At 56.4% G+C, this 25908-nt stretch overlaps 2 protein-coding genes across 15 annotated transcripts in view; one reads left to right on the top strand and one right to left on the bottom strand.

Annotated features, from left to right (window-relative positions):
- Window positions 1–25908, bottom strand: part of CDH23 (cadherin related 23) — a 410879-nt gene that overhangs the window by 40917 nt on the left and 344054 nt on the right. The window contains exon 39 of one of the 14 annotated variants that reach the window (XM_041749265.1): window positions 2845–9939. The exons of the other annotated variants lie outside the window; for them this stretch is intronic. Coding sequence (XP_041605199.1) covers window positions 9919–9939 — 21 coding nt within the window. The 3' untranslated portion in view covers window positions 2845–9918. Of the gene's footprint in view, window positions 1–2844; window positions 9940–25908 lie in introns of those variants that run through there. 14 annotated transcript variants of the gene reach the window in all.
- On the top strand, window positions 1153–23996 carry VSIR (V-set immunoregulatory receptor). The gene is made up of 7 exons (XM_041749277.1): window positions 1153–1412; window positions 11285–11710; window positions 12322–12378; window positions 17677–17784; window positions 21078–21105; window positions 22298–22494; window positions 22668–23996. Exons 1-7 carry the CDS (start codon window positions 1331–1333, stop codon window positions 22703–22705), a joined length of 936 nt encoding a protein of 311 aa, XP_041605211.1. The 5' UTR covers window positions 1153–1330; the 3' UTR covers window positions 22706–23996.

Raw genomic sequence — 25908 nt, forward strand, 5'->3', positions numbered from 1 at the left:
CAATTCCTGGCTACCTTTCAGTTCCACTGATCCCTAACCCAGATGGACTCTAGTGGTTCTCTGTCCTTCAGGCTTGGGTCACATGAGCTCAAGATCCCTAATGGGCCAGCAAAGTCCTGGGAAGCTTCTGCAAGGCTGGGGTAGATGGTACAATGGCTGTGCCCACCACCCTTCTCCTGACCCCTGGTCTTAGGCACAGCCACCCCCACTCCTCCATTTAGGAAGCCACTTGTTTACTACTCGGTTTGTTCATTCAGATAAGAGTGCTTTAGACACCTTCTTGGTGCCCACTTTTGTGCCAGGGACTTGGGAACCTCAGGCAGAGCAGCTCACAGTCCAGCTCAGGAGGGCAGATCTGTTCAGGTGCAGATCAGCTGGTTGGCAACTGGGGTGTGAAGGGTGAGGTCTGGAGGGGAGCTTGCCCTCGAAGCTCAGGACCCCTGGGGAAGGGGAAGGATTTGAATTGAGCCCTGAGGGCGAGGGGGAGGCCAGTGCAGGAGCAGAGGACTGAGGGGGGCGTTGCATGACGGTACTGTGGCTATCCAGAGCACGGGAGCTAGAGAGGGTGCAAAGTGGGAAGCGATGCTGGGGCCTAGAGGGAGAGGAGCCCTGATGATTTCCCACGGGACACGCTGCCAGATGCACACGCACATGCATCTGTAGGGGTGCCAGGGCTGCTGTGTACCCCTGCACCTGTGCCACGTCTGTGTGTGTGTGTGTGTGTGTGTGCACGCACCAGGGTTTTGCAGGCTCTGGGATCTACAGTCAAGTCGGCTCCCACTTGCCTAGCCCTTTGCAAAAGTTAGATTTCCTTCACTCATTTGCTCATTCATTCATTCCCCCACTCGCCAGGCCCGGGCTGGCTGGAGGGTGCTGGGGACAAGTGCTTGCCCCCAGACAGCTCAGAGGCTGCTGGGTGAGGTCAGACACAACCCGCGATGGGGACGCAGCCTGCTGAGTTGGGGTGACACCGTCCAGGCTGCGCAGCAGCACGGTCCTGGGGGGGCGTGGGAGAGAGCAGCCGCGCGGAGCCCGCAGGCCAGGGGCTGCCTCCCCTAGAGGGCGGCGAGCCCGTGAGTCACCGGGGAAGCCCCTCCCGCGGGGCCGCCGGCGAGGCAGTTCCCCCCTCGGCCCCCCGGGGGCGCTGCGGGGCGGGGGGCGGGAGCCGCGGCTCTCGGAGCCCACGGAGCGCTCGGCACTCGCTCCGCGGAGGTTTCCGCGCCGGCCGTGCGCGCGGCTCGCGGCTCTCGGCTCTCGGGGCGCCTGCAGCTCCCCTGCGCGGCCCGCGCCCGCCCGGCCCGGGCTCCCGGCGCCGCCGCCCCTCGGCGACATGGGCGTCCCCCTGGGCCCGGAGGCCGGCGGCCGGCGCTGGGGGCCTGTGCTCCTCGCCGTCTTCCTGGCCGCCTCCCGAGGTAAGGTCTGCAGGAGCTGCGCGGGCGGGCGCGGGGAGGCGCCCCGGGACGACCCCGCGGGGGAGGGGGTCGCCGCGGAGCCCCCCCCCCCCGCCCGTCTCCTCCTTGCGGGGCGAGCTCTCTCTGGGCGGCGGCACATCTGCCTGTTGTGACAGCTGCCCCAGCTGCCGCCTGCGGGCCCCTGGCTGCCGGGAGCCCCGTGCAGGAGTAGCTGCTGCGGCAGGGGAGACAGACACACAGACACGGCGGGGACAGCCCCAGCATTTTCTAGGGGACGCCTCGGGCTTTTGACACCTGTGGCATCTCCTTGCCCCTTCTGCCTCAGGGCTCCAGGGACTCACTGGTCTCTGCGCCCTGCTCCCTGGGGACCCTCCTGGTTGAACCCTGGGCGTGGGGGGGGGGCACTGGCCCACTCCCAGATGTGGGCGCCCACCTGTCCTTATACTGAGGGTCTGCGAGCTGCAAGCGGAGTGGTCAGCTGACTCCTGGCAGCCTAGCAAGGCTGCAGCTCAGGGACCGGTGTGGGCCCCCAGGAGATTGTGGACCACTTTCCAGACTCAGCCAGGAGCTCCCGCTCTGGGTCCCCCGTGGTAACTTATGGCATCTTTCTGGTTTGGGTTTCCTCAGCTCATGCTCAGAAGCCCTACACCAGGGAGGCGCCACTTTCTTCTTCCAAAGTCCAGACGGTCACAGCTCCAAGTGGAATCCTGGCCAGGACTCAGGGGCTCCTGGGGTGGAGGTGCGGGGGCAGAGGTCGGGGTACCCCCAGCCTGGTTCTTGGTGCCCAGCACTGGAGTGGCTGGATCTCAAGGGAAGAGGGGGCCAGCAGGCAGCCTGTGAACTACACTTTGTGGGAAGGGCCCAGGGAAAGCTTGAGTCATGCCAGGAGTCAGAGAGGCAGGAGGAAGGTGGGGCGCTTGGCACAAGGACGGAGTGGGCGGGTCAGAAGAAGAAAGGAGGGGGGGCACAGGGTCAGAGCAAGAGCAGGGAGTGGAGAGAGCCTGCAGTGTGCCTTGCAGACAAAGTGGGTGCCTGTAGGCAGCTGTTATCTCAGCTCCGAGCTGGCCTGTGCTAAGGAGGAGGGAGCCCACACCCCTCACACAGAGCTGCCTAGTCCTGGGACAGGGGAGGCAGTCTTGGCACCAAGGCCACACTTCATGGCAGGACATGGCTTCCAGAAAAAGCAGGGGATGGCAGCAGGCAGGAGGCCAGCAGTGCACGCACCAGGGAGCACCTGCCCTGCCCCTTTCTCTGCAAGTGACCCCGAGAGGTCCTTCTGTTTTCCTGCCTCTTCCCCTGCCCTCCCCTGGCTGGGCTGCTCTCTGTTGGGCAACCCCAACTGGGGAGACTGAACTCGAGAGAGCTAAGGTACCCAACATCGCAGAGTAGCCAGTCGCGGCGAGGCTCAGAGCCCTCGCTCCTTATGGTCTACCTGGCCAGGAGCCTTCTCCCCTCGAGGCCTTGGCTACTCAGACAGCTTGGCACTCCAAGGGGCCAGCCCTTCCTGGGCCCAGCTCAGGGATATGATTAGGCCTCTAAGCAGCTTTCCCCAGAAGGGGATCAGAAGCATTCTTTTAGCTTACAGCTACTCTGGGACTCAGTATTCTTAACTAGAGCATGGGCGTGCTAATGAATATTCACTCTGCCCAGGACAGTGTGTAACAAGCGGCTAATGGACGGGGGGCCTGGTCGTAGGCACCATCAGGAGGGACTGTGGGTGGGAAAGACCTACTCGCTGGCCTCCTGAGGTGCTGGGCTGCCTTGGGCAGGACTGCTCAAGGTCAAAGCCTTCATGTCTGGGAAGGTGAGGTGGAGGTGGGTGTGTAGGCCTGTCTTCTAAGCTCTGCTGAAGGTGCCCCTTTCCTGGGCCTGATTCAGGGGGAGACGGGTAGAGGGAAGCACCTCCAGAGCCAGGGCCCATAGACCCCAAGGGTGGCACACTCTTCCTTCCCAAAAGGCTCTCCTAGGACCTGAGGGAGTTCCTAGCCTCAACATGTCCTTATAGGCTGACCCAGGAGGCCCAGATTCTGGGACTAGCATATGGAGGTGCAGTGAGGTTAAGGAGGGGAGACCCTATCTTCCCCTTCATGGTAAACAAGACTGCGGGGCTTTGTTGAGTAACCCAGTGGTGCAAGACTGTGATGCAGCAAAGGTCAGCTCTTAGGAAATCTACTATCTTCTGTCCAGAGCCTCTGGGGTGGCCCCAGAGGCCAGCCCATGGGCATGAGGGGGCATCTACCCAATGCCAGGGATCCCCAGCTGGGCTGGTCGTTCCTGTCCCCCTGCCTCCCACCACCACCCACGCAGGCCAAAGATCACCTGCCGGGGCCTGATCTCCCTGGGAGAGGGTGGCTCAGGTGGGAGGGACAGTGCTGGGAAGCTGCAAGAGGCCATCTCCCTATATGCATACACATATGGACCTTGGGCCCCAGCAGATCAAGGGAAAGAAGGAAGGGCTCCTCGGTGCCCATCTGGCCTATAGGCAGTGACCCCTTTGACCGGCACTGACAAAGCCCCACATACTGAGCTTGAGGTCCCCAGTTTTAGGCCTACTACTCATCCAGGGGCAGTCTGGCTTTCCCTGGGCAGGGTAAACCTGGGATTGGCAGTGCACTTTCTGCTGGACCCTTGGGTCCCCTTAGCAGCAGCACCGGCAGGCCCCAGGCCTTGCTGATGGCACCCTGTATGGGAATGGCGGAGCAAGGGACCTGGGGTTGAGTGCCTTGTATGCTTCCCATACAGTCCAGTCACTTAACCATCTGGTCTGGGGAGTCAGTTCCATCTAGGTTCCAATTCCAAGATGGCCATTTACAGGCTGTGACTTTGAGCAAGTTACTCAGCATCTCTGTGCAAGTATCTTCATCTCTAAAATGGGATGATGACGGCCCCTCCCTCAGGGGCCTGCTGTGAAGAGTCAGTGTGCAACCTCAGCACTGTGCCTGGTGTCTGAGCTTGCTCTTGGCTTTCTGAGGCCACGTGCCATTGGCCCTCCATCTAAGCTCCTTGCTGCCTGCAGAGCCTGGTGGAGAGCTCAGGGCGTGGACTCGAATATTCCCAGAGGATGCACAGGTCCAGCTACCTGTCGGCACCTACAGGCACTTGGGAGTGTGAAATGTCCATGGAGGCACCTGCAGATTCTCTTCAAGCTCCCCAGAGATGGGGGCTTTTTGCACTTTCAAGTCTACCAGCTCAGTTTGGGGTTTGGTGGTCAAACTGGGGTCTTTCCCGCAATTAATTGATCTTTATGTTTAGCCTATTTGTTCTGGTTGCTCACTCCCAGCAAGTGGATGAGGTCCCCAGTTTGGGGCTGCCGCACCCATCCATCATTCAGTAATGACCTTTCTGTGCTTCTGCCCAAGCAGACCTCATCCTTTAAATGTTCCACATAGGATGCTATTTCCTGTTGGGTCCTGGGGTCAAGTCCTGCCCCTGTTGTTCGCTCCCTGTGGGACCGTGAATGCACCCTCTGAGCCACAGGGAGGCTGGGTGACATGGTTTCAGTGAGGCTGCCCCCGTTCTGAAGGGGAGTCCCAGGAGAGTACTTCTTGAGCTTCAGCCTCCTACTTATTACCTTTGGGATTTTTTTTTTAATTTAGATTTATTTATTTAAAGAGACACAAAGAGAGGCAGAGACATAGGCAAAGGGAGGAGAAGCAGTCTCCATACAGGAGCCCAATGTAGGACTCGATCCTGGAACTCCGGGATCACGCCCTGAGCCGAAGGCAGATGCTCAACCGCTGAGCCACCCGGGTATCCCACCTTTGGGATTTCTGAAGCAACTACCTATCCTATGTACTTAGTTTTTCCCTCCAATCAACTCATTCTTTTACTTAATAGATTTTTTAAAAGGAAACTTTCTATCACTGCCACCAGTGAAAAGCCAGTATTATTGCCATAAATAGAACAAAATCATACAAGAACACAATAAGAAAACCAAATAAGGATATTAAATTCTAGCTAGAAACTATAGCCTGGGGAAGGCTCTGAGCCTGAAACCTGCCGGCCCTTGTTAAAAACAAAACAAAACAAACCGGGGGGAGGATAACCTTCTATGTGATTCGATGCCATTTAATGACATAAAACTAAAAGTAAAACCATCTCTGCTGCAGTCACCATCAGCTCCTCCCCCCATCACTGCAGAAGCAAATTCACCACTGTGCGGAGCGGTAGCTGGTGGCAGGGGACGGGTCAGCTCTCCCAGAGGAAAAGAAAGAGAGCAGTAGTCCCCAGCCTAAGAGGTCAGGGCAGGGTCAGAGGGCCTCTCTGGGCTTCTTCCAGTCCCCGATCCTCCCAGCCTGTTGCCTTCCTCAAATAAATACACTGTCCAAGTAAATACAGTAGCTCCAGCTGGGGCCTCTCTTCCGTTGGGGCCAACTAGCTATCCCAGTAACCACAGGGGATGGAGGGGGAGAGGGAGAGAGAGAGCTTATAGCAAGCTGGGCCTTCACTGGCCCGGCCACCTGTCCATCCGCAGGAAGGCCATGCGCCCTCCAGTCGGTCCCAGGCTACCTGTCGCGTGAGTGTCAGCCACCACGGGCAGCCTGCGTTGAAGACAGGGCACAGAAGACTGGAACGTGGACCTTAGGAAGTCCTCCCAGTACTGACCCTGGAGGGAAGCTGGCTAGAGCTAGTGTTCCTGGCTGCAAGCAGTCATCCTCGGGGAGGGCCTGGGGAGGCTGGGAAGGAGTCATCCAGAGGAGCGTCCATTGGCAGGGCGTCTGGCCAGCTGCCCGGGCCCTCTCCAGGGAGGCGCGCCAGCCCACGGCCTCCAGCCCCGGATGCACGGATGCCTTTCCAAGGTGCTGGAAGTGCTGCTTCCTCCAATAGAGCCTGGCTTCCCCTTCCCAGACTCCCTGGTCTGATGTGAATGGACACTTCCTGCGGGGGCAGGTATCAATAAACACATCTGAGATGCCCTTTGTCCTTGCTGGCCCCAGACCCCAGGGGCTGACCTGCCGGCCCAGCCCCTCGCACCGGGGGCACTTCCTGGTTGGTCCTTGCCTCTGTTTCCCTCTGTGCTCTGCAGCTTGATAAAGACAGGACCGAGCCCTTCCCTGTACCCTCCGCAGACTGTCCTGGGGGCCAGGGCCCGGCAGGGAGCTGGCCACCAGTTCCATGTCTGTTGGGTGTGCCTCCCGAGGACGAGGACCTGGCCTTTTGCATCTAGCCAAACAACAGCAACAGCAGAAGATCAGAGGCTGTTTACTTCCAACCCCTAGCAGCAGCTGGACAGAGTTCAGCTGTTTGGGTGGGGCCTCAGGCCTGACTAATCAAGCTGGGGACCCACCTCCAAAGGCTGGGGCGTTGCCTTGGCAACTGTGGGCTTAAACTCATGCCCTGGCAGGGAAAATACACAGGCCTCTCCACACCCACACACACCCATCCCGTGCACACCCACAGGGTTTCATGAGCTGCCTGTCGGGTGGAAAGAGGTGAAGTCATGAAAACTAGTATCCCGAGACGGAGCCCATCAAGAGCTCGTCTCCCCTGTGCCTGAACAGAAGCTTCTACAAGGGGCTGAGCCCCACCTTTGGCTGAGGATCCCACAGCTAGAAGGTGGCAGGAGCAGGGCTAGAGTCTGAGCGGCCATCCCTTAGGGAACTCTGCACCCCCATGGCTCTCTGCCCTGGGCCTGGCTCATGGTGGGACCTCAGTTAAATATCTGTGACATGAAGGAATGGTGTTTTCAGCTGAGGTCTGAGGCTGGGCGAGGATGACTGCCTAGAAGGTGCTGTCAGGAGGGGGTCAGTTCACTGTCCAAGCTGCTGGAGGATGAGGGTGTCGGCCCCACCTGCTGCAGGAGTTAGTGGGGACACTCTTCCTTCCTGCAGGGCTGGTGTGTCCAAGGTGTGGGTTTCAGCTTAGCCAAGTAGGGTTGGGTGGTCTTGGGTAAGTCACCTGACTTCTCTGAGTCTGTTTCCTCATCTTTAAAATGAGGATGATTATCCCTACATCAGGGGTGTTAGCTGTGAGGACTATAAAGTGCTAAGCAAGTCCTGACACATAAGAAGTGGTTCATTCTTGCCCTTTCCTCTACCTTAAGGAAATACAGCCACAGGTTTTCAGAGCTAGAAAGGCCTAGGAACATGGGGAGTCTCTTGAGATGAAGGGAGGGAGGCACAGAGAAGGATGGGACCTGCCCAAGGTCACACAGCAAGGACATGGCTAAGTGGGGACTGGGGCCCAGGGATCTGTCAGACCAAGTGTTTTAATCCTGAGACCTGGAATTTCCCAGGTTCAAAGCAATCTTCCTCCGGGTGCTTCTGCCTCCTTAGCCCAAGAGCAGCACAATGACTGGATGGGTCCCGGCTGGGCACAGGCTCAGGGCCAGGCCAGGGTCATTTTCCTGTCTCACATGCTCTCGGCCGCCCTGGAGCCGAGGGCTTTCCTCCCCACCCACTCTCCCCAGTCTCTGACAATGACCCAGGTGTCCGAAAGGATCTGCTCTTGACAATAAGCAACATCCTCCCGCCAAATAATTATAAATCCAGCTGTGCTATATGTATATCCCCGATAACACATGCGCAGTCGTTGGTGGCACAGGGTGTGTGCATTATTCTCCCCAACTCTGCGCCTTTGTACATCCTCCCGAAGACAGGCTGTCCTGGGCTTTGACCTGGCTTGAGTTTTAGACACAACAAAGGGGATGTTCCCACCCCCATCCCCCTGCCCCTGAACCCCCGTGCCGGGACAAGATCCTGAGAACACTTGGTCCACTGCTATCTGGCCCTTTTGCTAAAATTGAATGCTGTCCCCCATCCCCCAAAACTGAATCCCACTGCAAGCTTCTCTTTTCTGTAAAAAGGGAAGAAGTCCTCTAGGGTGTGTAGGGTATTGGGGATTGTGCAATGCACCCCTCCTCATGTCCCCCTCCCCTTACTCTCAATCCTGATTCTATGTCCCACTGTGGGTTTTCAAGGACATTGCATCTAGGGTTGAAAACCTCTCCCCGGGGCTTCCAGGCAATTCTGGGCTCACTGACACCAAGGCTTGGACCTTAAGGGCTGGGGCCCCGCAAGCTCTGCTGGCAGCCCGGGTGCTGGGGCCCCACTGGAGGCTCTGCTGCTTGCTCCCACCCTGCTCCGCTCCCCCCACCCACCCAAGCTATGCCCCAGCTTGCCCACATCTCAGTCTCACCCCACTTACACCTCTGTCCACTGGGCAGCCCCCACCCCAACCTGGCTCAGCTCCATGTTCCACTTCCTGCTTCTGCCTCCACCACTACTCCGCCTGCCCCCCTTGCAGCTACCTCAGACATCGGCCCAGCCCCCGAGGGGTGTGTGGGATCTCTGCAAATGCTGCTGGAGCTGGATGTGGTTCCCAGCCTTGGGTTCTCTGGGTGGATGTGGGGTTGGGAACAGGGAAGATAAGGCGCCAGTTGGGAGAGGTGCTGGTGGGAGCTGCTGCCTGCTGGGGCCTGCTGAGGGAAGGGGGGAGCACAGGGCAGACAAGCCCTTGGTCTGCCTTTTGGGTGGGTTTTCTTCCTGGGAGTGGCTGGGAGGGGCCTTTCCCTAGCTACACCCCACCTCCATTTACTGGCACATGTAGAAGTTTTGTGGCCACAGCCACCCTACTGGCCCATGAGGGAGAGTCCAAGTCACTGTGATCTTCAGTGAATTATTCAACATCTCCAGGCTTCGTGTTTTTTCCTCAGTAAAAAGGAAAAAAAAAAAAAACACACCACCTACCTTATGGGGTTGTTAGACATGCCCATAAAGGACTTAGCATAGCACGGGACACGTGCTCTTCCTCCTTCTAGTTCTAATTAGATCTAGCTTTACCTGAAGCCGCCTATGCTCCCCCAGGTTCTGAGTCCATACCCTCTGTGGCACTTTAGGAAAATCACTTTCCCCTTCTGGGCCTCCACTCTTCTGCCTGAAAAGGAGACCAGCATCTTGCCAGGAAGTTCTGAAATCTCCTCTCACCTTGGCAAAGGTCTTCCATAGATCTGGGGCTTCCAGACACGGCTCCCTCTTACATGGGGGTGGAGCGAATGGAAGGATCTGGGGTTCGTGTGTGTCTTCCTTCCTTTCTAGGGGTCTTGCAGACATTTTCTTTGGGGCCATGCTTTGCTAACCCCCCACACTCTGCTTTGCATACGCAGGCGCTCCAAGACTGGATTACAAGCTGTTGTGGGTCATTCGTACCTTTAGTGGGAAAGAATTTGAAGCCGCCTTCTCCATTCTATTCTGCAGAACTATTTTCACTCCTGGGAAATGTTTCTTGACTTGCCGGAACGAGCGACAGAGCTGTCTAACTTCTGTGTAGCAAGCACCAACAACTAGCAAAGCACTTTCAGAGCCCTTCAAGTAAATTATTTGTAATCCTGGCCTCAGCTCTGGCAGGTAGATGTTTCCACTTCTGTTCGACAGTGAGGACTCTGAGGCTCAGAGTCTGACTCCCAGGTATTGGACTCCAGAGCAGGCTGGTCCGGTTCCAAAGCTACACCAGGTTGCCTTCCTCCGGACTGGGCAAAGCTTTCTCCTCTGCTGGTGGGTCCCAGGCTCTAAAGGCAGGAAGGGGGTGTCTGCAGGAGGAAGTGGCCTTATCTTGATTCAGGCAGAGGCAACAGAAGACACATGTCGGTTGGGATTCTATTCACATTTCCAAACTCCCCTTCCCTGTCTGACTTACAACAGCCCTTGAAATGCCAATGAAAACTCAAATACCACTAATGTATACTAATCATAGTTTTCCTCCCTATGTCTGTAGAGGGCATTAGAACTCACATCTTCTGTTCTCAGCTTTCCCTCGTTCTGTCCTCTTGCAACTATGCGTAGTGTGAATATTTTCCTCATTGTACATGTGAGGAAGGGGGTGCTCTCGGGGCTAGATGGGAGCCGGGACTCCGGCCCCAGCATTCTGCTTTTAAGGGCCAGTGCTTTGAGGGGTCAACATGGTTAAATACTAGGGCGTTGGGGCAGGGTAAAGAGGACCAAGGGATGGCTTTGTTTGCCAACTGAAAGCAAAAAGAACTAGGAGATATTTCTAAGAAGACTGGGTGGCAGCAGGTACATGGATGAGGTGAGCTTTGATGATTTTCCTGGTCCTTCCCTGAGACATCTTGGGTTTACCTGCTTCCTCAACCCAGGGCACCCCCTTTACTTGCTGAAGTCTTACCTGTCCATCAACCCCAAAGACACTTGCTGCTTCAAGAAGTCTCCTGACCATCCCCAGGATGGCTATGTCTTCCCCCCTCCAAGTGCCCTGAAGGCTGGCACCAGTCTGCCCACTAGCCTGTGGGGTGACTTGGTCAGGAACGCATGCTTTGTCTACCCGGCTAGGCCATAAGCTCAGCGTCCAGGTGAGATGTAGCACCTGGCACAGGCCTTGCACACAGGGGTGCTCCGTGATGAGGAGGTGGGAAGGCATGGCCAGCCCTACGAGTGGGAGGGGTCAAAAGTGCTAATGGCCCCAGAATGGTGGTCAAGGGCAAAGGGCTGCCTTCTCAAATAGCCTTTGTGCTGCTCCTTCTGCTTCCCATTGGACAGCACAGGGCATGGAGGCTGGAAGTGCCAGGGGCCAGTTGTGGGTAGAGCCACAGGGCCTGCAGGGGTGGTGTGGGGAGACAGACCCACTGGCCGGGCCTCATCTGCCTGCCTGCCCACAATCTTCCCTATGCCTCATCCAGCTTCCCTGGGGTCAGGGGCGTCCCTTGCCTGGAGAAGCTCCTCCTCCCACACAGCCTGGGATGGAGGCAGGTTCAGGAGCTGATGATGAAGCTGAGGCCTTGGGGAGGTCAGCTGACTAGCCTTGGGCCTGTGGCTGGGGAACCCACATCTTTGGAGCCCCAGGCCAACGTTCTTCCTCACTTTGGAGGAACTGGGAGTGGGTCTGGCTCAGGCAGGTGACAGTCTCATCTCTCTGAATAGGTCTGGTAGCAGCTTTCAAGGTTGCCACACCGTATTCCTTGTATGTGTGTTCTGAGGGACAAAACGTCACCCTCACCTGCAAGATCATGGGCCCCATGGCCAAAGGACATGATGTGACCTACTACAAGACGTGGTACCGCAGCTCGCGGGGCGAAGTGCAGGTCTGCTCGGAGCGCCGGCCTATCCGCAACCTCACATTCCAGGACCTTCACCTGCACCACAGTGGCCACCAGGCCAACACCAGCCAGGATCTGGCCCAGCGCTACGGGCTGGAGTCGGTCTCCGACCACCATGGCAACTTCTCCATCACCATGCGCAACCTGACCTCCATGGACAGCGGCCTCTACTGCTGCCTGGTGGTAGAGATTAGACACCATCACTCCGAGCAGAGGGTCTACGGTGCCATGGAGCTGCAAGTGCACACAGGTGAGGGCCCCCTGTACGGGATGGCCCCGGGGGTGCGGTGACTCGGGGCGGTGTGGGTGCCTGTGTGCAAGGGTAAGCGGCGAGGACACTGTGGCTCTGGGGGTGCGGAGCTGTGTGTCTGATGCTGTGACCATGTGTGATGCTAGATGGGTGAGGCTGACACTCCAGGGATGTGTTTGAGATGGGGTGGCCACTGTGTGGGGAGCTGTGTATGGGTCTGTGTGGTTAGTGGGGTGTGATGGAGAGGGGGGTATACGTGGTTCGGTCTAGTGAGAGAGAGGGAATGCACAAACCTAGGCTGGGATGTACTGCTCCTGACTGTGGTGGCCGTGTTGTGAGACCTGGGGTGTGAGCCCGTGAGCAGTTGTTGGGGAACATGTATGTGTGTGTGTGTGTGTGTGTGTGTGTCCAGGTGAGAGCGTGAGGGGCAATACGCTGGGTAGACATGTGAGTGCCAACAGGTACCTACATGACTGGGGGGCATGTGTGAGAGTGGGCAGGGCATACCTGGCCACGGGGTGAGAATACATGTCCATGTGGACCCGTGTGCTGGCTGGGATAAGCCTCCCTGGCCTCATGCCCACCTAACGATCCTTCTCTTTGCTCTACAGACAAAGAAGCCTCATTCCAGTGCATCTCGTATCCACCTTCACCCAGGGAGAGTGAAAGTAAGGGACCACCCTTTTGGCCCTTCTGGGTTCTCTGTTCTCCTCTGCCTTCGTCTTGGACCAAGGCCCCACTCTGAACTCAGACCTCCTCGCCCCAAGCCCGCAGAACCCCCATCCTTCCTCCTCTGCTATCATCTCTCCCTTCTGCTTTCCCCGTCATTGGAGCCATGGGGCTGCAGTCCCAGAAGCCCACTCCCCTTCCAAGGCTTAAAGCCCGAAGAAGCCGGCTCCTGTGGCTCCGGCTCTGACTCCTTGGGGGTGGCCTTTGGCTAAGTGCCCCCCTCCCGACAGGTGCTGAGTGCCACAGGCTGTTATCAGTGGGTGCTGCTCTTGCTCACCAGTGCTCCCCAACAAGGGAAGATTGGAGGGCTGTGGGGGGTCCTCTTGGCTTAGGTCCACTTGCTTAAAACTTCCTTGTTCTGTACGTGGGGAGATTGGACGGAGAGACTCAGGCAGGGGGACAGCACTACCGTTCTTAGAGCTTTTCCTATATGCCAGGCACTGAGCTAAGTCCTTGCAAGTACTGGTATCTCTTGGATTCTGACAAGAACCCTCTGAAGTAGGCACCACTGTTTTCACTTTCTATACATGGAAGCAGAAGCCCAGAGAGGTGACATAACTTGCTCAAATCCACACAACTGGGGTGTGCTCACTTTACCTTCTTCCCAGCTTGAGGGATGCACAGGGCAGTGGGTGGGTGGCAGTCCACCCCTGGTATTTGCCCAGAGAGGCATCCAGTGGAGGAAGGGGGCACTGCTCTGAGGGACATCTAGGCGCTCAGAGGCCAGGAGACAATGCCCAGCAGCTTGGAGGCAGCAGGCAAAGGGGAGATGTCTCAGGGGCGCTCCATTCTTCTGAGAGGACAAGGTCTTGGCTTCCAGAGCCTTCTATCCATCAATATTGACTGGGCATCTAGTGTAACCAACCCCTGCCCAGGCCCTGGAGACCCAAAAGTGCAGACCTTCCCCTGCCCTCCAGGAGGACATGCATATAGAGTGGAGGCAGGAATGAGAACAGTTCAGACTACAGCCCCAGCCAAAGCCCAGCTCAGAGGCCATGGTGACTTTCTACTCCAACTACTCTATTTTGAACTGACGCACAGCTTTAGCCAGGAATAAAATTAGAACACACATTTCAGTCTGAGCCAGACCCTCATAGAACTAAGGAACCCTGGTTCAAGCCCCTGTCCCTGCACACCGCAGACCTTATGTGTTGCCTGGGTACCAAGCTGCTGCTGTCCTCACTTCCTCCACCAGCAGCTCCCCGGAGAGGGTGGACGGTGTGCTCTGAGCGAGCACAGGGGAAGGCAGGGAGCCTCACCTGGAGGGGCCTGCCAGTGCTCACTTCCCCATTGCTCCTTCCATTCTGAGCAACCCTGCAGTCCCCCTTCTTCTTCCAGGAGCTCCCAGAGCTCACCTGTGCCACTGCCCACCTCTCACCGATGGGGAAACCAAAGTACAGGGATTACTTCCAGTCTCTCAGCCAGAGTGCCTGATTCTCAGTCACAAACCCTTCCCTGGGAGTCAGGCTGCCCACCCCTCTGTCAACACCGATTTTATGACAATTAGTTGTATGAATTAAAAGTCCTGGGGACAGAAACAGGAGATGCCAGTAGGGACCCCATAGGAACCAGGTGCAAAACGGAGAGGGAGCAGAGATTTGGTTCATTTTGCTCAATCTAGACTCCTAGAGAAGTAGCTGCTGGAATTAAGGAAATGGAAGTCACCCGGAAAGTCCTGGGAGTCTGGCCGGTAAGAACCTGAGGGTGACTTTGAACTTGACTGTCACGAGTGGGTCAGGCTTCCTCTGCTGGGCACTTCTGCTCTCAGCTTTTGACATTCGCCTTACACTCCAATTTATAGGGATGTGCAGCCTCCCTCTCTGGTCCCTGCTTCCCTGAACTACTGGCCACAGTGAACTGGCTCCCCAAGGGCAGAGGGATGTGTTTACTTCTATCCTAGCTGTTGAGGGCAGGGAGATGGCTTTGGGGACCTCTGGAGTCCCCTTCCAGACTCTTGGTTCTGGAGGTCTGGAAACTTATCGCTGTGGTGGAGTCTTGTCACTAAGGTGGGCGCGGTGTCAGCTGAAAAAAAACCCAGCTATGCTTTTGGGTGCGGTGTGGGGGGTTTGAGACAGCACTTCCATTTTCAGGCTGTCATGTGTCCACGGAGAAAGGGAGCAAGCATGTCTCATTCCCACTAACAGGGAGGTAACCAGTGTTATTATCCAAGAGGCTGGATCAGGGACCTGGGAGTAGACAGTAGGGAGGGGTGGAGACTGTGGCGAGCAGCTAGCTGCCAGCCTATAAGTACAATTCCAATTGCTGCATGCTTGGAGAGGCCCCGGGGATGCCAGAGCCACTCCATTTCCAAGCAAAGTCAGAAGTCCAGATTTTACATAAACTCTCAATTTTAAAGTGTTGGCAAACAAAACAAAACAAAACAAAACAAAACAAAACAAAACAAAAGCAGTTACATACTGTGTAGGCCGTGATAGGATGGCAAGTAGATGACAACAGACAGTAGACACATACCTGTTTTCTAATGGTTTAGAAACATTTGCCTGGTGACCCATGTGGCTAGAGGGCCTCAGGGCTGGCTGCTGGCTACTGCCATCAGTGCTGCTTACCTTTGGAAAAACCTTAGTCCCTGCTTGCTTGAAGACAGGTGCCCCACGGCCCACCTTGGTACCTGACCAGCTAATGATGCTTCCAGACAAGCAGCTTAGATGTCTCTACCTGCAGCCCTGTCTTCTAACATTCCCTTTGGGAAGTAAGAGGGTGGCTGGCCTAGGAAGTCATCTGAAAGCCCAAGTCAGTCGGGGAAGGCAGCAGCAACAGAGAGAGGCTGAGGAAGTTGGTCCCTAAGGAGCCCCAAATTGCTGAGGGTCTATTTTTTTTTTTTTTTTTTTTTTACTGAACACCAACTGGAAGGGGGCTGGGCAGCTTACCTCCTGCAAAGCCACCTCCCTATACCCTACACAGAAGGATGTTTGGTTTGCTTTCACCAAGCCCCCTTCTGGGGGACAAGGCAGCCTGACCAAATGCTCTTCTCCCTTCTTGTACCTCCCTCCCTCCCTCTCTCCCTCCCTACCTCCAGGGTACTGGCAGGCTCTAGACAAGGATCCTCTGCTGAGAATGTTGGGGGGGGCCCTCCCATCCCAGCCTGCTGTGTAAAGCCTGGCACCATTCTCAGAGCTGGCCTGGCAGCTGTCTCTGCCAGTGCGTGATTACCTTGCCAATGAGTTTGGCTCTGGATGCAATCCACCCCCTCTTCCCCAGGTACTGACCATGCTTGCGGGAAGGGGTAGGGAGCTGTGGTGAGGCTGGGCTCTGCAAAGCTATTAGGGCACATGGGCCCACAAAGCTGTCCCCAAACTCCTGCCTCCTTGTCCCGGCCTCAACACTCAGCCCAGGTTGTAAGGAAACCAAGTCCTGATCCCCTAGAGGGGTTGCAGAGGGGGCTCTCTGCCTGGGGACAGGAGTCAGGCCCAGAGGGGGACAGGGAGTCACAGTGAGTGAGCACCTAACCTCACTGAACGTGGCTTTAGTAGCAATCCGGAGACCTGCTTTGATGACTAGAATAGAGCACTTTGCAACCCCCTTCTCAGTGCCCACAAGAAGGTCCTATGATGGTAATTTAGAAATCCTCAAATATCTGAATTATAGAACATGTCTACTTTCACACTTCCACGTCAAAATGCAGCCTTGCTAAGATCTGCAGGGAGCCTGCTTTTACGTGGCTTCGAACTTGCTTTATAATTAGCACAGCAACTGTTCCTGTACTGGTGGGTATGTCTAAAGTGCCTGTAAACAGTTTGTTCACTTCCGTGTTATGAACAACCCCCCCCCCCCCCAAAGCTTATTTACACCATCAGGTTGTTTAGCAATACAATGAGATAAAAACAGCCTTTATTCCCAGATAAATAGTGCAAAGGCAACACTGAGACTACAGCCCATCCACCTTTCCCAAGCTCCCCGGGGCTATGCTGATGCCGTGACAAGGTATCCCAGCCCATATTTCAAGAAGAGTGCAAATCGGGAAGGAAACGTGTTTATGATGCTTGTGGTTCTGAGGGCATGTCTGTTCCCAGCTAAATTCCTGGTGTCAGCAGATGGGCTGGAACAAATCAACCCTCTCATGCTGTTGGTGAGATGGTGAAGCGGTACAACCTTTGTGGAGGGGAATTAGACAATAGCCTCAAAGAAAATATACAAACTCTTTGGCTCAGCACTTTTACTGCTGGGAGGTTATGTACGGAGGTACCTGCCCAAGCGAGCGAAGATGCACACACAAGGAGTTCGCTGCTCCGTTATTTGAAATATGTTGAAATACGGAAGCAATCTGCATGCCCACCGATAGGGGACTGTCTCAATAAATTCTGGGGTGAGCCCCACGAGAAAGCCCTAGGCAGAAGGAGGTAGATCTCTGTGCCATGCAGAGATGTCCAAGCCATGCTAAGTGGGAAAAGCGATCGTCACGAAAAGCAGCCGTATGCTGTATACGCAGAGAACAAATCTGGGCCAGATGCGAGAAAAGTGGGGACGGTGATTGTCTCTTTGCAGGGGGCCCGAGTGGAGGAGGAGGAGGAGAAAGTTAAACATTTTAAGCCATGGGATAAGGATTCACATTTTTTCTAGTTCTCACTCACGTTTCCCCTGCCCTGTGACTTGTATATGTGAGATCACTTCCAGAAGCTGTGTCTGGAGCTAAGGGGTCTCTCCGGATGAGTTGGGCTTTTTCTCTTTTGAATTTTTTTCTTTATTGTGGCACAACATATATAACATGAGATCTGCCACTTCCACCCCTTTTAAGTGTGTGGCATTGATTCTGCTCACCAAGTGGTGCAACCATCACTACTATGTATCTCCAAAGGTTTTTCGCCACCGGGGTTCCTTTTGATCTTGAACTTCATGGCACAGGGTCTGTGAAGGACCTGCTTTCCCTTTTCAGGTAACAACCTGTAGCCCAGGGCAGGTGAGCTGTCCCCGGAGGGCTGGGATGAAGACCCTTCTCTCTCTTTCTTGGTGTTGCCTCCGCTGTAAACTCCTGGCCTCATTTCTGTGTGCCCTGGGCCCACTTGGGCTTTCTTTGAAAGAGGACCCTGGGCCTTCTGTGCCTCTGTGGGTCTGGCTGTGGGGCCTGGGTCTGGCTTCTGTGCCTCTGTGGGTCTGGCTGTGGGGCCTGGGTAAAGCTGGGTCGCCCTGCTGCCTCGAACTTGCCTCTCTGGGCTCCAGCTTCCCCTCAGGAGAGACAGAGGGAATGGAGTCTCACCTTGGCTGTCTCTCTGTCTTTATAGGCGTCACAGCTGCTGCTCTGGCTACAGGAGCCTGCATCGTAGGCATCCTCTGCCTTCCCCTCATCCTGCTCCTCGTCTACAAGCAAAGGCAGGTGGCCACCAACCGCCGTGAGTATCCCTGCCTGCCTGGGGTGGGTGAGGGTGTGCGTGATCTGCCCCAGCCCTCAGCTCAGCCCCTAAGATTAGCAAAGGCAAGAGGCAGGCACATTTCCTCTCTGTTCCAGAGATGGGAGCTGCTACAGTCCCTGTAAGGAGCTGGGCTCAATGGTGGAGAGAGGAGGGGACCCAGGTGTGCCACTGGTGGGGGGGGGGGTGCTTAGTGCCTACCAGTCCCAAGTGGTCCTGGTTTAGCACTCAATAAATATCAGCTGAATGAATAAATAATCACTTGGAGTAGTTCAAATTGGTTTATAGAAGTGCTGCCACTAGGAGATCCTTTGCGGACCTGCTTAAATGTACGGGTAGGCTTGTTGTGTAACTAGCATAGTACCATTAGGACAAATATGAACTTTGGATTATCAGGACTGGAAGGGATCTTGGAGATAACTTAGTTCAGTTCTTTCAGCTTATAGCTGAGAAACCTGAGCTTCTTAGCAGGGTTAAATAATTAACTAAATGTGATAGAAGTTACTAAGCGGCAGAGCTGGGACTCAAAGCCAGAGCTTTCAACTCGTGCCTTTCCCAGGGAATATAATCCCACCATATCATCAAAGTACCCATCAGCATTGAGTGTCCTCGCCACTAACCCCTATCTGGGAAGGCTGCTGTGCTGGGTACCACGCCAAGTATGTTATATACCTTCTCCTGCTGAATCCTTGAAACGATGCGAAATCTTGGTCTTATAACTGTTCCTACTTTACAACTGAGCAAACTGAGGCAGGGAGAGGTTCAGGAACTCACCAGAGGAACCTCACACTGACTAAGGGGTGGAGTCAGGCTTCAAGTTGCGGTCACAAACACGTTTCACCCTCTCTGCGGTGATAATACCCCTTGCCCTTCCTCTGACCCCACCCATGAACCTGGGCTAGTCCCAGGGACCTCTAAGTGCAAGAGGGTGGGGAGTCCTTGACTCTGGCCCTTGCGTCACCTCCCCTGCCTCTTCCTCCCTGGCCAGCTGCATAAGGTAGCTGAGAGAGGGCTGCTCTGTCGCCAGGTGGCTTCTGGCTCACACCTGATGTCCTTTGGCTGGACCGTAACACCTGGACACCCCTCATTCCTGGGGGCCCAACCTGGAGCCCCCACAGTGGCTCACTTGGGGCTGTGATCCCCTTTCCTTTACTCTCAGGACATCCACACTCCTTTCATGAAACCCGGTATAGCCTACTTCCAGAGATACCTGAGGCTGGCAGGGGAGTGGGGGGCAGGTCAAGGGCTCAGAGCAGAAAGAGGAACCCAGGGGCTCAGGCAGGGAGAGTAATCACCATGGAGCTCATGCTCATCTGTGTAGTATTTTCATGGAGGTGAGGAAGGGACGAGGAGGGAGACACGCTCAGCTCCCAGTAAAGAGGTGCTTTCTGTGCCCCTCACTTCAGACCACTATACTGCCTCCATGGGAGAACAGGGATGGGAAAACAAATTCAGGGCAGAGGATCGGCATGGGGTGGCCATTGCTCTTGCTTTTCTTGCCCCAAAGCCTGTTGCATGGGATCCCCAGAGGTTAGTCTAAGGCTGTGCCTGTGCCCCAGGCTAGAGGAAGGTCAATGAGACAGGGGGCAGGCCCAAACACCGTGGGGGCTTCCTGAGGACATGGGGAGCCTGGGGTCAGCCCCTAGGATTTCCCACTCCAGGCCCTGGGACTGAGGTGGATCAGTCCTAGAGGGCTTCCAACTGAGGAAGACCCGGGAAAGGACAGATGAACTGGAGGCTGAAGAACTGGGCTGAGAAGGGGGCAGGTGGTCCAGTGGGCCCGCTAGGGCTGTGCCGTGACCAGGGCAGCACACGTACTCTGAAACTCTAAATGGACCCTGATTATGCAGCTGCTTGCAGCTCCTTATCCCCAAATTCAATATATTCAGTAACAAAAAGATGCCAGTAATTTATCTTCTAATACAAGTATTTTTGAGGCCAGTCTGCCCACCCACTCCAAAAAAAAAAAAAAAAAATTGAGTTGTAGGATCAGAGTCTTAGACCCAAGAGATGCCAGGAGAGAAACCAGGTGCGAAATGGAGAGGGAGCGGAGATTTGGGACATTTTTTCATCTAGCCTCACAAGAAAAGTGCTGCTGCTGGAATTATGGAAACAGAAGTCACTGGGAAATGCCGGGAGTCAGGCTGCAGGGCAGAGGCTAAGCGCCCCAGCAGGATGGCGGGTCAGCGGGGAAGGGGCCAGGGAGTGTGTGTCCGTTGTGGGTAGGCAGGGCGCTGTGCTCAGAGGTGAGCCACACTCAGGGAGGAAGAGAGTAAGGGTTGGGGGCACCGAGGCAGGCAGCTTGCTGCAGAGGCTGATGGGTGTGGAAACCAATCCAGTTTTAGTCGGAGGTTGGGTTCCCTGGCTCTAAAGTGGGGCCAGCAATCCCCCCATCAAGGAGTGGAGAGGACGAGCACAGGGAATGCTGGGCACCTGCACGAAGCCTGATGCGCAGAGCCACCCTCGAAACAGTGGTTCCTTCTGAGAGCAGAGATTTTAGGAACCTTTGTGCAACTTCCCATGTGTGTTCTGTGTGTGCCCCTCCCACCATGGCTCCCCACAGCGATCTGGTAAAGCTCTTGCAAATGAGACGCATACGGGGAGCTACAAGGAAGAGGGAAGTTGGGGCCACTGCATCTGGCTGGTGGCCAGTTTGGGGGTGGGGAATCCCAAGAATGGGGCAAGCTGGTAGCAGCTTGGAGGAGCAGCAGAAAGTGGCAGAATGGCTGAAAAGTAACGGGGTCTTGGGCCCCTAAGGTTCCTCTAAGAGGTGCCACTGCTAAAGCCACCCTCTAGGCGATGTGGAGGACAGGCCAGAGAGGACCAGGAACCCTCCAGTTAGGAACTGACCTTGCAAGCCCTCCCACTCAGGAACTCATGGCGACAGACCAGAGGGTGGCAAATGTCCAAACAGGAAAGACCAATTTCACGAGTCAGGCTTTCGGTTGATACTTCAATCTGGACGGTCTCACAGCACCCAGTCAGGCCACAGGAGAAAGCACTGGTTGCCCTTGGCCTCCTGGTGATGAACGCTGTCTTTTATATTTGTGAAATGCAGCCCGAGTTTGTTACTGGCTAAAACACCGGGCTCGCCGAGGCCTTGCCCGCAGGATGAACGCTGCCCTAGGGGCCTCCCGAGCCAACAGAAGGGGCTGAGCGTGGCCCAGCCTGGGCTTGCTCCCGTTCCCCGAAGGGCATCTGCCAGGGGAGGGGAGGGGGCGTCGCCTAGGGAAACCTCTTCTTGGTGACTAGCTTCTCTGTCTGTATGTCCCCAGGTGCCCAGGAACTGGTGCGGATGGACAGGTAAGGCCCGTGGAATCTTCCTGAGAAAATTTCCCGCAGCTGCCCCAGCCCCAACTCCAAGCTTGGCAGGCGCGCTCTCTGCTTGCCCGTCCCTGGGCCTGTGGCTCTGCAGGGCAGCGTCTACACTCAGACCATAGCTGGGGTTAATGCAGAAGGGGGGGTGGGGCTGACTTCTAGCCCTGGACTGACTCCTCTTCCCCAGGATCCTTTCACCCTCTCCCTCCACTGATAACCTGTACTGTGACAGGGCTCAGCACACGGGCATGGCCTCCCAGGTCCTCTGTGCCCAGGGTCAGCTGTCAGGAAGGAGGGCTCTGCAGGAGGGTCCCTATACAGCCACCAAGCCCAGCCATCTGTGCTGTCTGCCATCTGCCACCGAGGCCTACACATCTGTGCGAGTTGGCTGCTCTCCCTGCCACCCCTTACCCAGTGGGCTGAGCTCCGTTGCTGCTCAGATGAGCCAGGCACCTACCTTCAGGCCTCAGTGTCTGCTGGCCTGGGGGTGTGGGGGCAGGGGCAGGACAGTGAAACATGCCAAGGAGGACAACACACCTGGAGCTGTGGTCCCTCTCTGCAGGGCACTCCAAGGAGAAAGCCATCAGGCCACAAGGGCGGAGGTTGGTGGCAGAGGCTGCTCTGAGCAGGGCTGTGGGCTGGGCATAGAGTGGCCAGGGGAGTGTGTCGGGGTGCTCTGGGCAGGAAGCTAACGTGGAGCCCAGTATTGAGGGTGTCTTTAGGAATGAGCTACACCCAGGAACTTGGCCCTGGGACCTTTCCTAGGTGTCCAAAAGGGATGATTTTCCAGGTCAAGGTAAGTCCCTTCCTCCAGCTTACTACAAGATGTGGGGACATTCGAACCTAATGCCATCAATTCTACGGACCAAAGAAGAACCTGTTGCAGATCCTTAAGTCTGGTGTCTTCAACATGTCTCTGACCCCAGGCTTCCTGCCTGTGTCCAGGGCAGATGGCCAAATGATCGGGTGGAGCTGGGGTCGGATGCCCTCAGCTCAGGGGAGATGGGACAGTGCCAGCCTTGGCTTTCTCTCTCTAACCCCAGATCCTCCCGGGAAGGGGGTGCTGAGGCCTGGGGTGTGAAGGCATAGGAGAAGGAAGCAGAGAAGTGGGACCGGCAGGAGGGTGAAGGCCCCAACCCAAGCAGTACCATTGACCGAGCCAGTTCTGCTTTTCTAGCAACAACACGCAAGGAATCGAAAACCCTGGCTTTGAGATCTCTCCGTCCCCCCACGGCATGCCGGATGCCAAAGCCAGGCCTCCACTGTCCTACATGGCTCAGCGGCAGCCGTCCGAGTCTGGGCGGCACCTGCTCTCCGAGCCCTCCACTCCTCTGTCTCCACCAGGCCCTGGGGATGTCTTCTTTCCAACCCTTGGTGAGTGCTTCCCAGCAACCCTTGGGGTGCTAGAGCCTGCAAGGTCATGACCTCCCCATGGCCTGCAGGGCACCAGCCTCACTCTTTCTGTGGCCTTATAACCTCCCAGGTGGGTGTAGGGGGTGAAAGAGAGAGAAGCCCCTGTTTCATTCTACTTCTCCTTTCTTTTGCAGACCCTGTGCCTGACTCCCCAAACTCTGAGGCCATCTAGACCAGCTGGGGCCAGTGGCAGTTGTGGCTGGGCCCGGGGCAGGTCCATCTGAGGCAGAGCTGGCCCTCTGAGGGGTCCTCTTAGCCTTGGTCCCAGCCTTGGTTTCCTCCCTTCTTGCTCTGAAGCCCAGACTCCTTGAGATATCTCTGATGGCCAGACCCTCAACTCCTCTGAGTGCTACAGGGCAGAAAGGAGAAGGTGTTGGCTCTCTCAGTCCCCGTCTCAAGGGTGGTGGGGTGCTGAGATCCCACCCCAGAGACCCGAACTTCACCAGCTACAAATACCAAATGGCCTACATCCTAGAAGCTCAAGAGTTTCTAGCCTATGGCAGCTTCTCTCCCTGGGACATGAGTTTTGTGACCTGACAGCACAGGTGGGACAAGAGGGCACTGGACAGATGCCCCCACCCCCACATTCATCCAGTGCCATCCTCCCAGGCTTGAGACACAGGACAAGATGTGGAAAAAGCCAGCTCCCCGATCTCGCCTGAGGCTGTTCATCTGTCGGACTCTTTCTTTGTAACCCTGGGGCTCCGGGGCTGGGCTGCCTGCCCTGGGGCCATGGGAGTCTTGGCCAGCTGTCTGCTACTACCAAGTGGCTAACTGTAACAAGTTGAGCAAATCTGGGCTCCTGCTGCCTGCCCTCTGGTCCCCAGAGTTCACTGGCCTGGGTCCCTGAAACAGGAAGTGCACACCAAGGCACAGTGGCCACTGTGGGCCAACTGGCATCTTGGGCAATGGGGGCCAGGCCAGAGGTTGCACTCTCCGTTGCAGAGGGGGGTAAGGGAGGGCAGGTGGAGCCTGCTGGGAAGATGAGTGGAGAGGCCCCGCCTCCCGCCCTCCCCTCTCCACCGGACAGCATGCTCAGTACAGAGGGTGACCACATACTGTATTGTCTCAACTGTGACCCTCCAGCAGAAAGAGGGGGTGCCATTAAAATCTCCACGGGCAACAAGTGCAAACCCTGTGAATAGACTGTAGATGCTGGGTTTTAATCCCTGCTCTGCTTCCAGGAGGGCCTGAGGTCCAAGGAGCACCTCTCCCCCTCCAGCTCCCAACCCTCCTTTCTGCCCCCCCCCCCATCTTTGGTCTTCCATTCAATTTAATCTGTGCTGAGCCTTCACCTCAGAGTGACCTGTGACCCTGTCAGGTGAGCATGGACAGGGAAGGGTCTGTGGCACTCTGCTCTGGGCCCTCTGCTACGTCTCCTGCTTCAGGGCATGTCCTGGATGTGTTTTTATGGGAGGGGATCCTTTGTGGAATACTGATTAAAGGGTTTTAAAACAGGGAGAGAAGTGGGGGGCCTGTGCATACTCTGGGGTGCAGAGATGGGGGCTCAAGAAGGGAAGGGGTGAGTTTGAGTGGGGTAGGGGCCCAGGCACTGCACTGAGGAGGGCGTTCATCTGCCAGCAGCCTACCAGGGCTCCGCTGAGCTGGGCCCGGGTGCCCAGAGCCAGGACTTCAGGCCTGCATAAGGGCCCAGCAGGCAGGGAGAACCTACTGGATTGCCTGGTGGTCGGGGAGACAGGAGCTGGGGACTGAAGAAAGCAGCTCTAGGCTCTCCAGCAGCAGTGAGAGCCCCCAGGCCTGCAGCTAGAACCAGGCAACTCCCCCTGGATGCAGCATTGCTTCCAAAAGCCCCTGTCAGGCCCAAGGGCATGGGCCAGTGTGGGTGGCCTGCTATGCCTGGGGGCCTCAAGGGACGGATGGGCCTGGGCCTTGAGGCTGCCCGGAAGCCTCCAGTACACCAAAATCCTGGCTCCTGCTATATCCCTGGGGAGTACCTCTCCTATTTCACCTGCTGCCAGGGACACTCAGTGCTGGCTGCCACAGAAAGAGGGTGCTGCTCTAACAGCCCTTGGGGGCCCATGGCAGGGATGAGTGTGGTGACCCTTGCCCAAGGCTGAGCTGGGTCACCCCTACGATTGAAGGAGGAGACTGCAGACCAGACTCTCCATCCCCCAGCTCAGGAAGAGTGCTCCTGCCCTCATGGAAGGCCTGGCCCAGTCCTCAGCTCCTGACCTCGAGGCCGATAGAATTTCTAAGAATTTGGCTGTAGACCCCAAGCCTGGCTGTGGCTGTGTGGAGGGAGGGAGGAGGGCCCAGAGCAAAAAGCTACCACACTTCCTCCCCAGCTTCCTCCTGCATGGCCTCGAGCTCTTCTTCTTTGGACTCTTAAAAGTGAACACATTTCAGCTTCGTGGTTTCCTGTTTTCACTGAAATTTACGCTGAGCTCCAGGCTCCATCTGCATCCATGACCACATGCTCCACCGCTAGAGGCCTTAAGGCATCCTCCCTGCTGCTAGCGAGGAGGGCAGGAGGCTGAGTGGCCTCCCCCCACCCCGCCCACGCCCCTGCTTGCCTGGGGGTGGCGGTGCCTCAGGAGATGCCTGACCACCCTGGGGACCGGTCCCTGTGGGCCCTAGCTCAGTGCCCATGGGCTGGGGTGCCCAGAGGAGAGCAGGGGAGGGGGATCACTGTGCCTGCTTCTGCTGGGGCTGGGAGGCTCACAGATCACGGCACCGACTGAGGCCCTCAGAAGGAAATCTGTGCTTTCAGGCACTAATCATTGTTAAGAGATATATCAGGGACCATCAGGGCCACCTTCCTGTAATCTTCTGAAGTCTGCATTTTATAAAGACAGCCAAGAGATGGGACGCCTGGATGGCTCAGTGGTTGGGCGGCTGCCTTCGGCTCAGGTCGTGATTCTGGGATCTGTGATCGAGTCCCACGTTGGGCTCCCTGCATGGAGCCTGCTTCTCCCTCTGCCTGTGTCTCTGCCTCTCTCTCTTTGTGTCTCTCATGAATAAATAAATAAATCTTTTTCTTAAAAAAAAAAAAAAAAAAAGGATGGCCAAGGGAGAGGTTAAGGGAATGGAATCGTCACTCCCTGAAAACATGCCATGGAAGCCACTGGGGATGCTGCTGTTGGGTCAGGCTGGGAGGTCCGGGCCAAGGGGTACTGGGGTGGGTATGCAGGAATGTTTGCCGGGGCAGGGGGTCCAACGCACCACCTTCTCCAGGGAGTATTCTAGGGTGAGGGCCTCGGGAAGATAACCTGTAGAGGTCCGGTTCACTCTCCACTGCAGCTGGGGCGCTGCCTGCTGGAAGGGGCCTTCCTGGGGGTCAGCTGGAATGCCCAGGCTGGTCTGTGATTACACAGCAATGGGCAGAAAGGGACTGGGACTGCCAGCCAGGACACC

This window comes from Vulpes lagopus, chromosome 3 (assembly GCF_018345385.1).
Source record: "Vulpes lagopus strain Blue_001 chromosome 3, ASM1834538v1, whole genome shotgun sequence".
NCBI classification, from domain to species: Eukaryota; Metazoa; Chordata; class Mammalia; order Carnivora; family Canidae; genus Vulpes; species Vulpes lagopus.

Coding starts and splice junctions, on each gene's coding strand:
- VSIR (XM_041749277.1), top strand. CDS start 1,331: ATGGGCGTCCCCCTGGGCCCGGAGGCCGGCGGCCGGCGCTGGGGGCCT. Junction 1,413..11,284: donor CTTCCTGGCCGCCTCCCGAG/GTAAGGTCTGCA, acceptor CTCTCTGAATAG/GTCTGGTAGCAGCTTTCAAG. Junction 21,106..22,297: donor GAACTGGTGCGGATGGACAG/GTAAGGCCCGTG, acceptor CTGCTTTTCTAG/CAACAACACGCAAGGAATCG.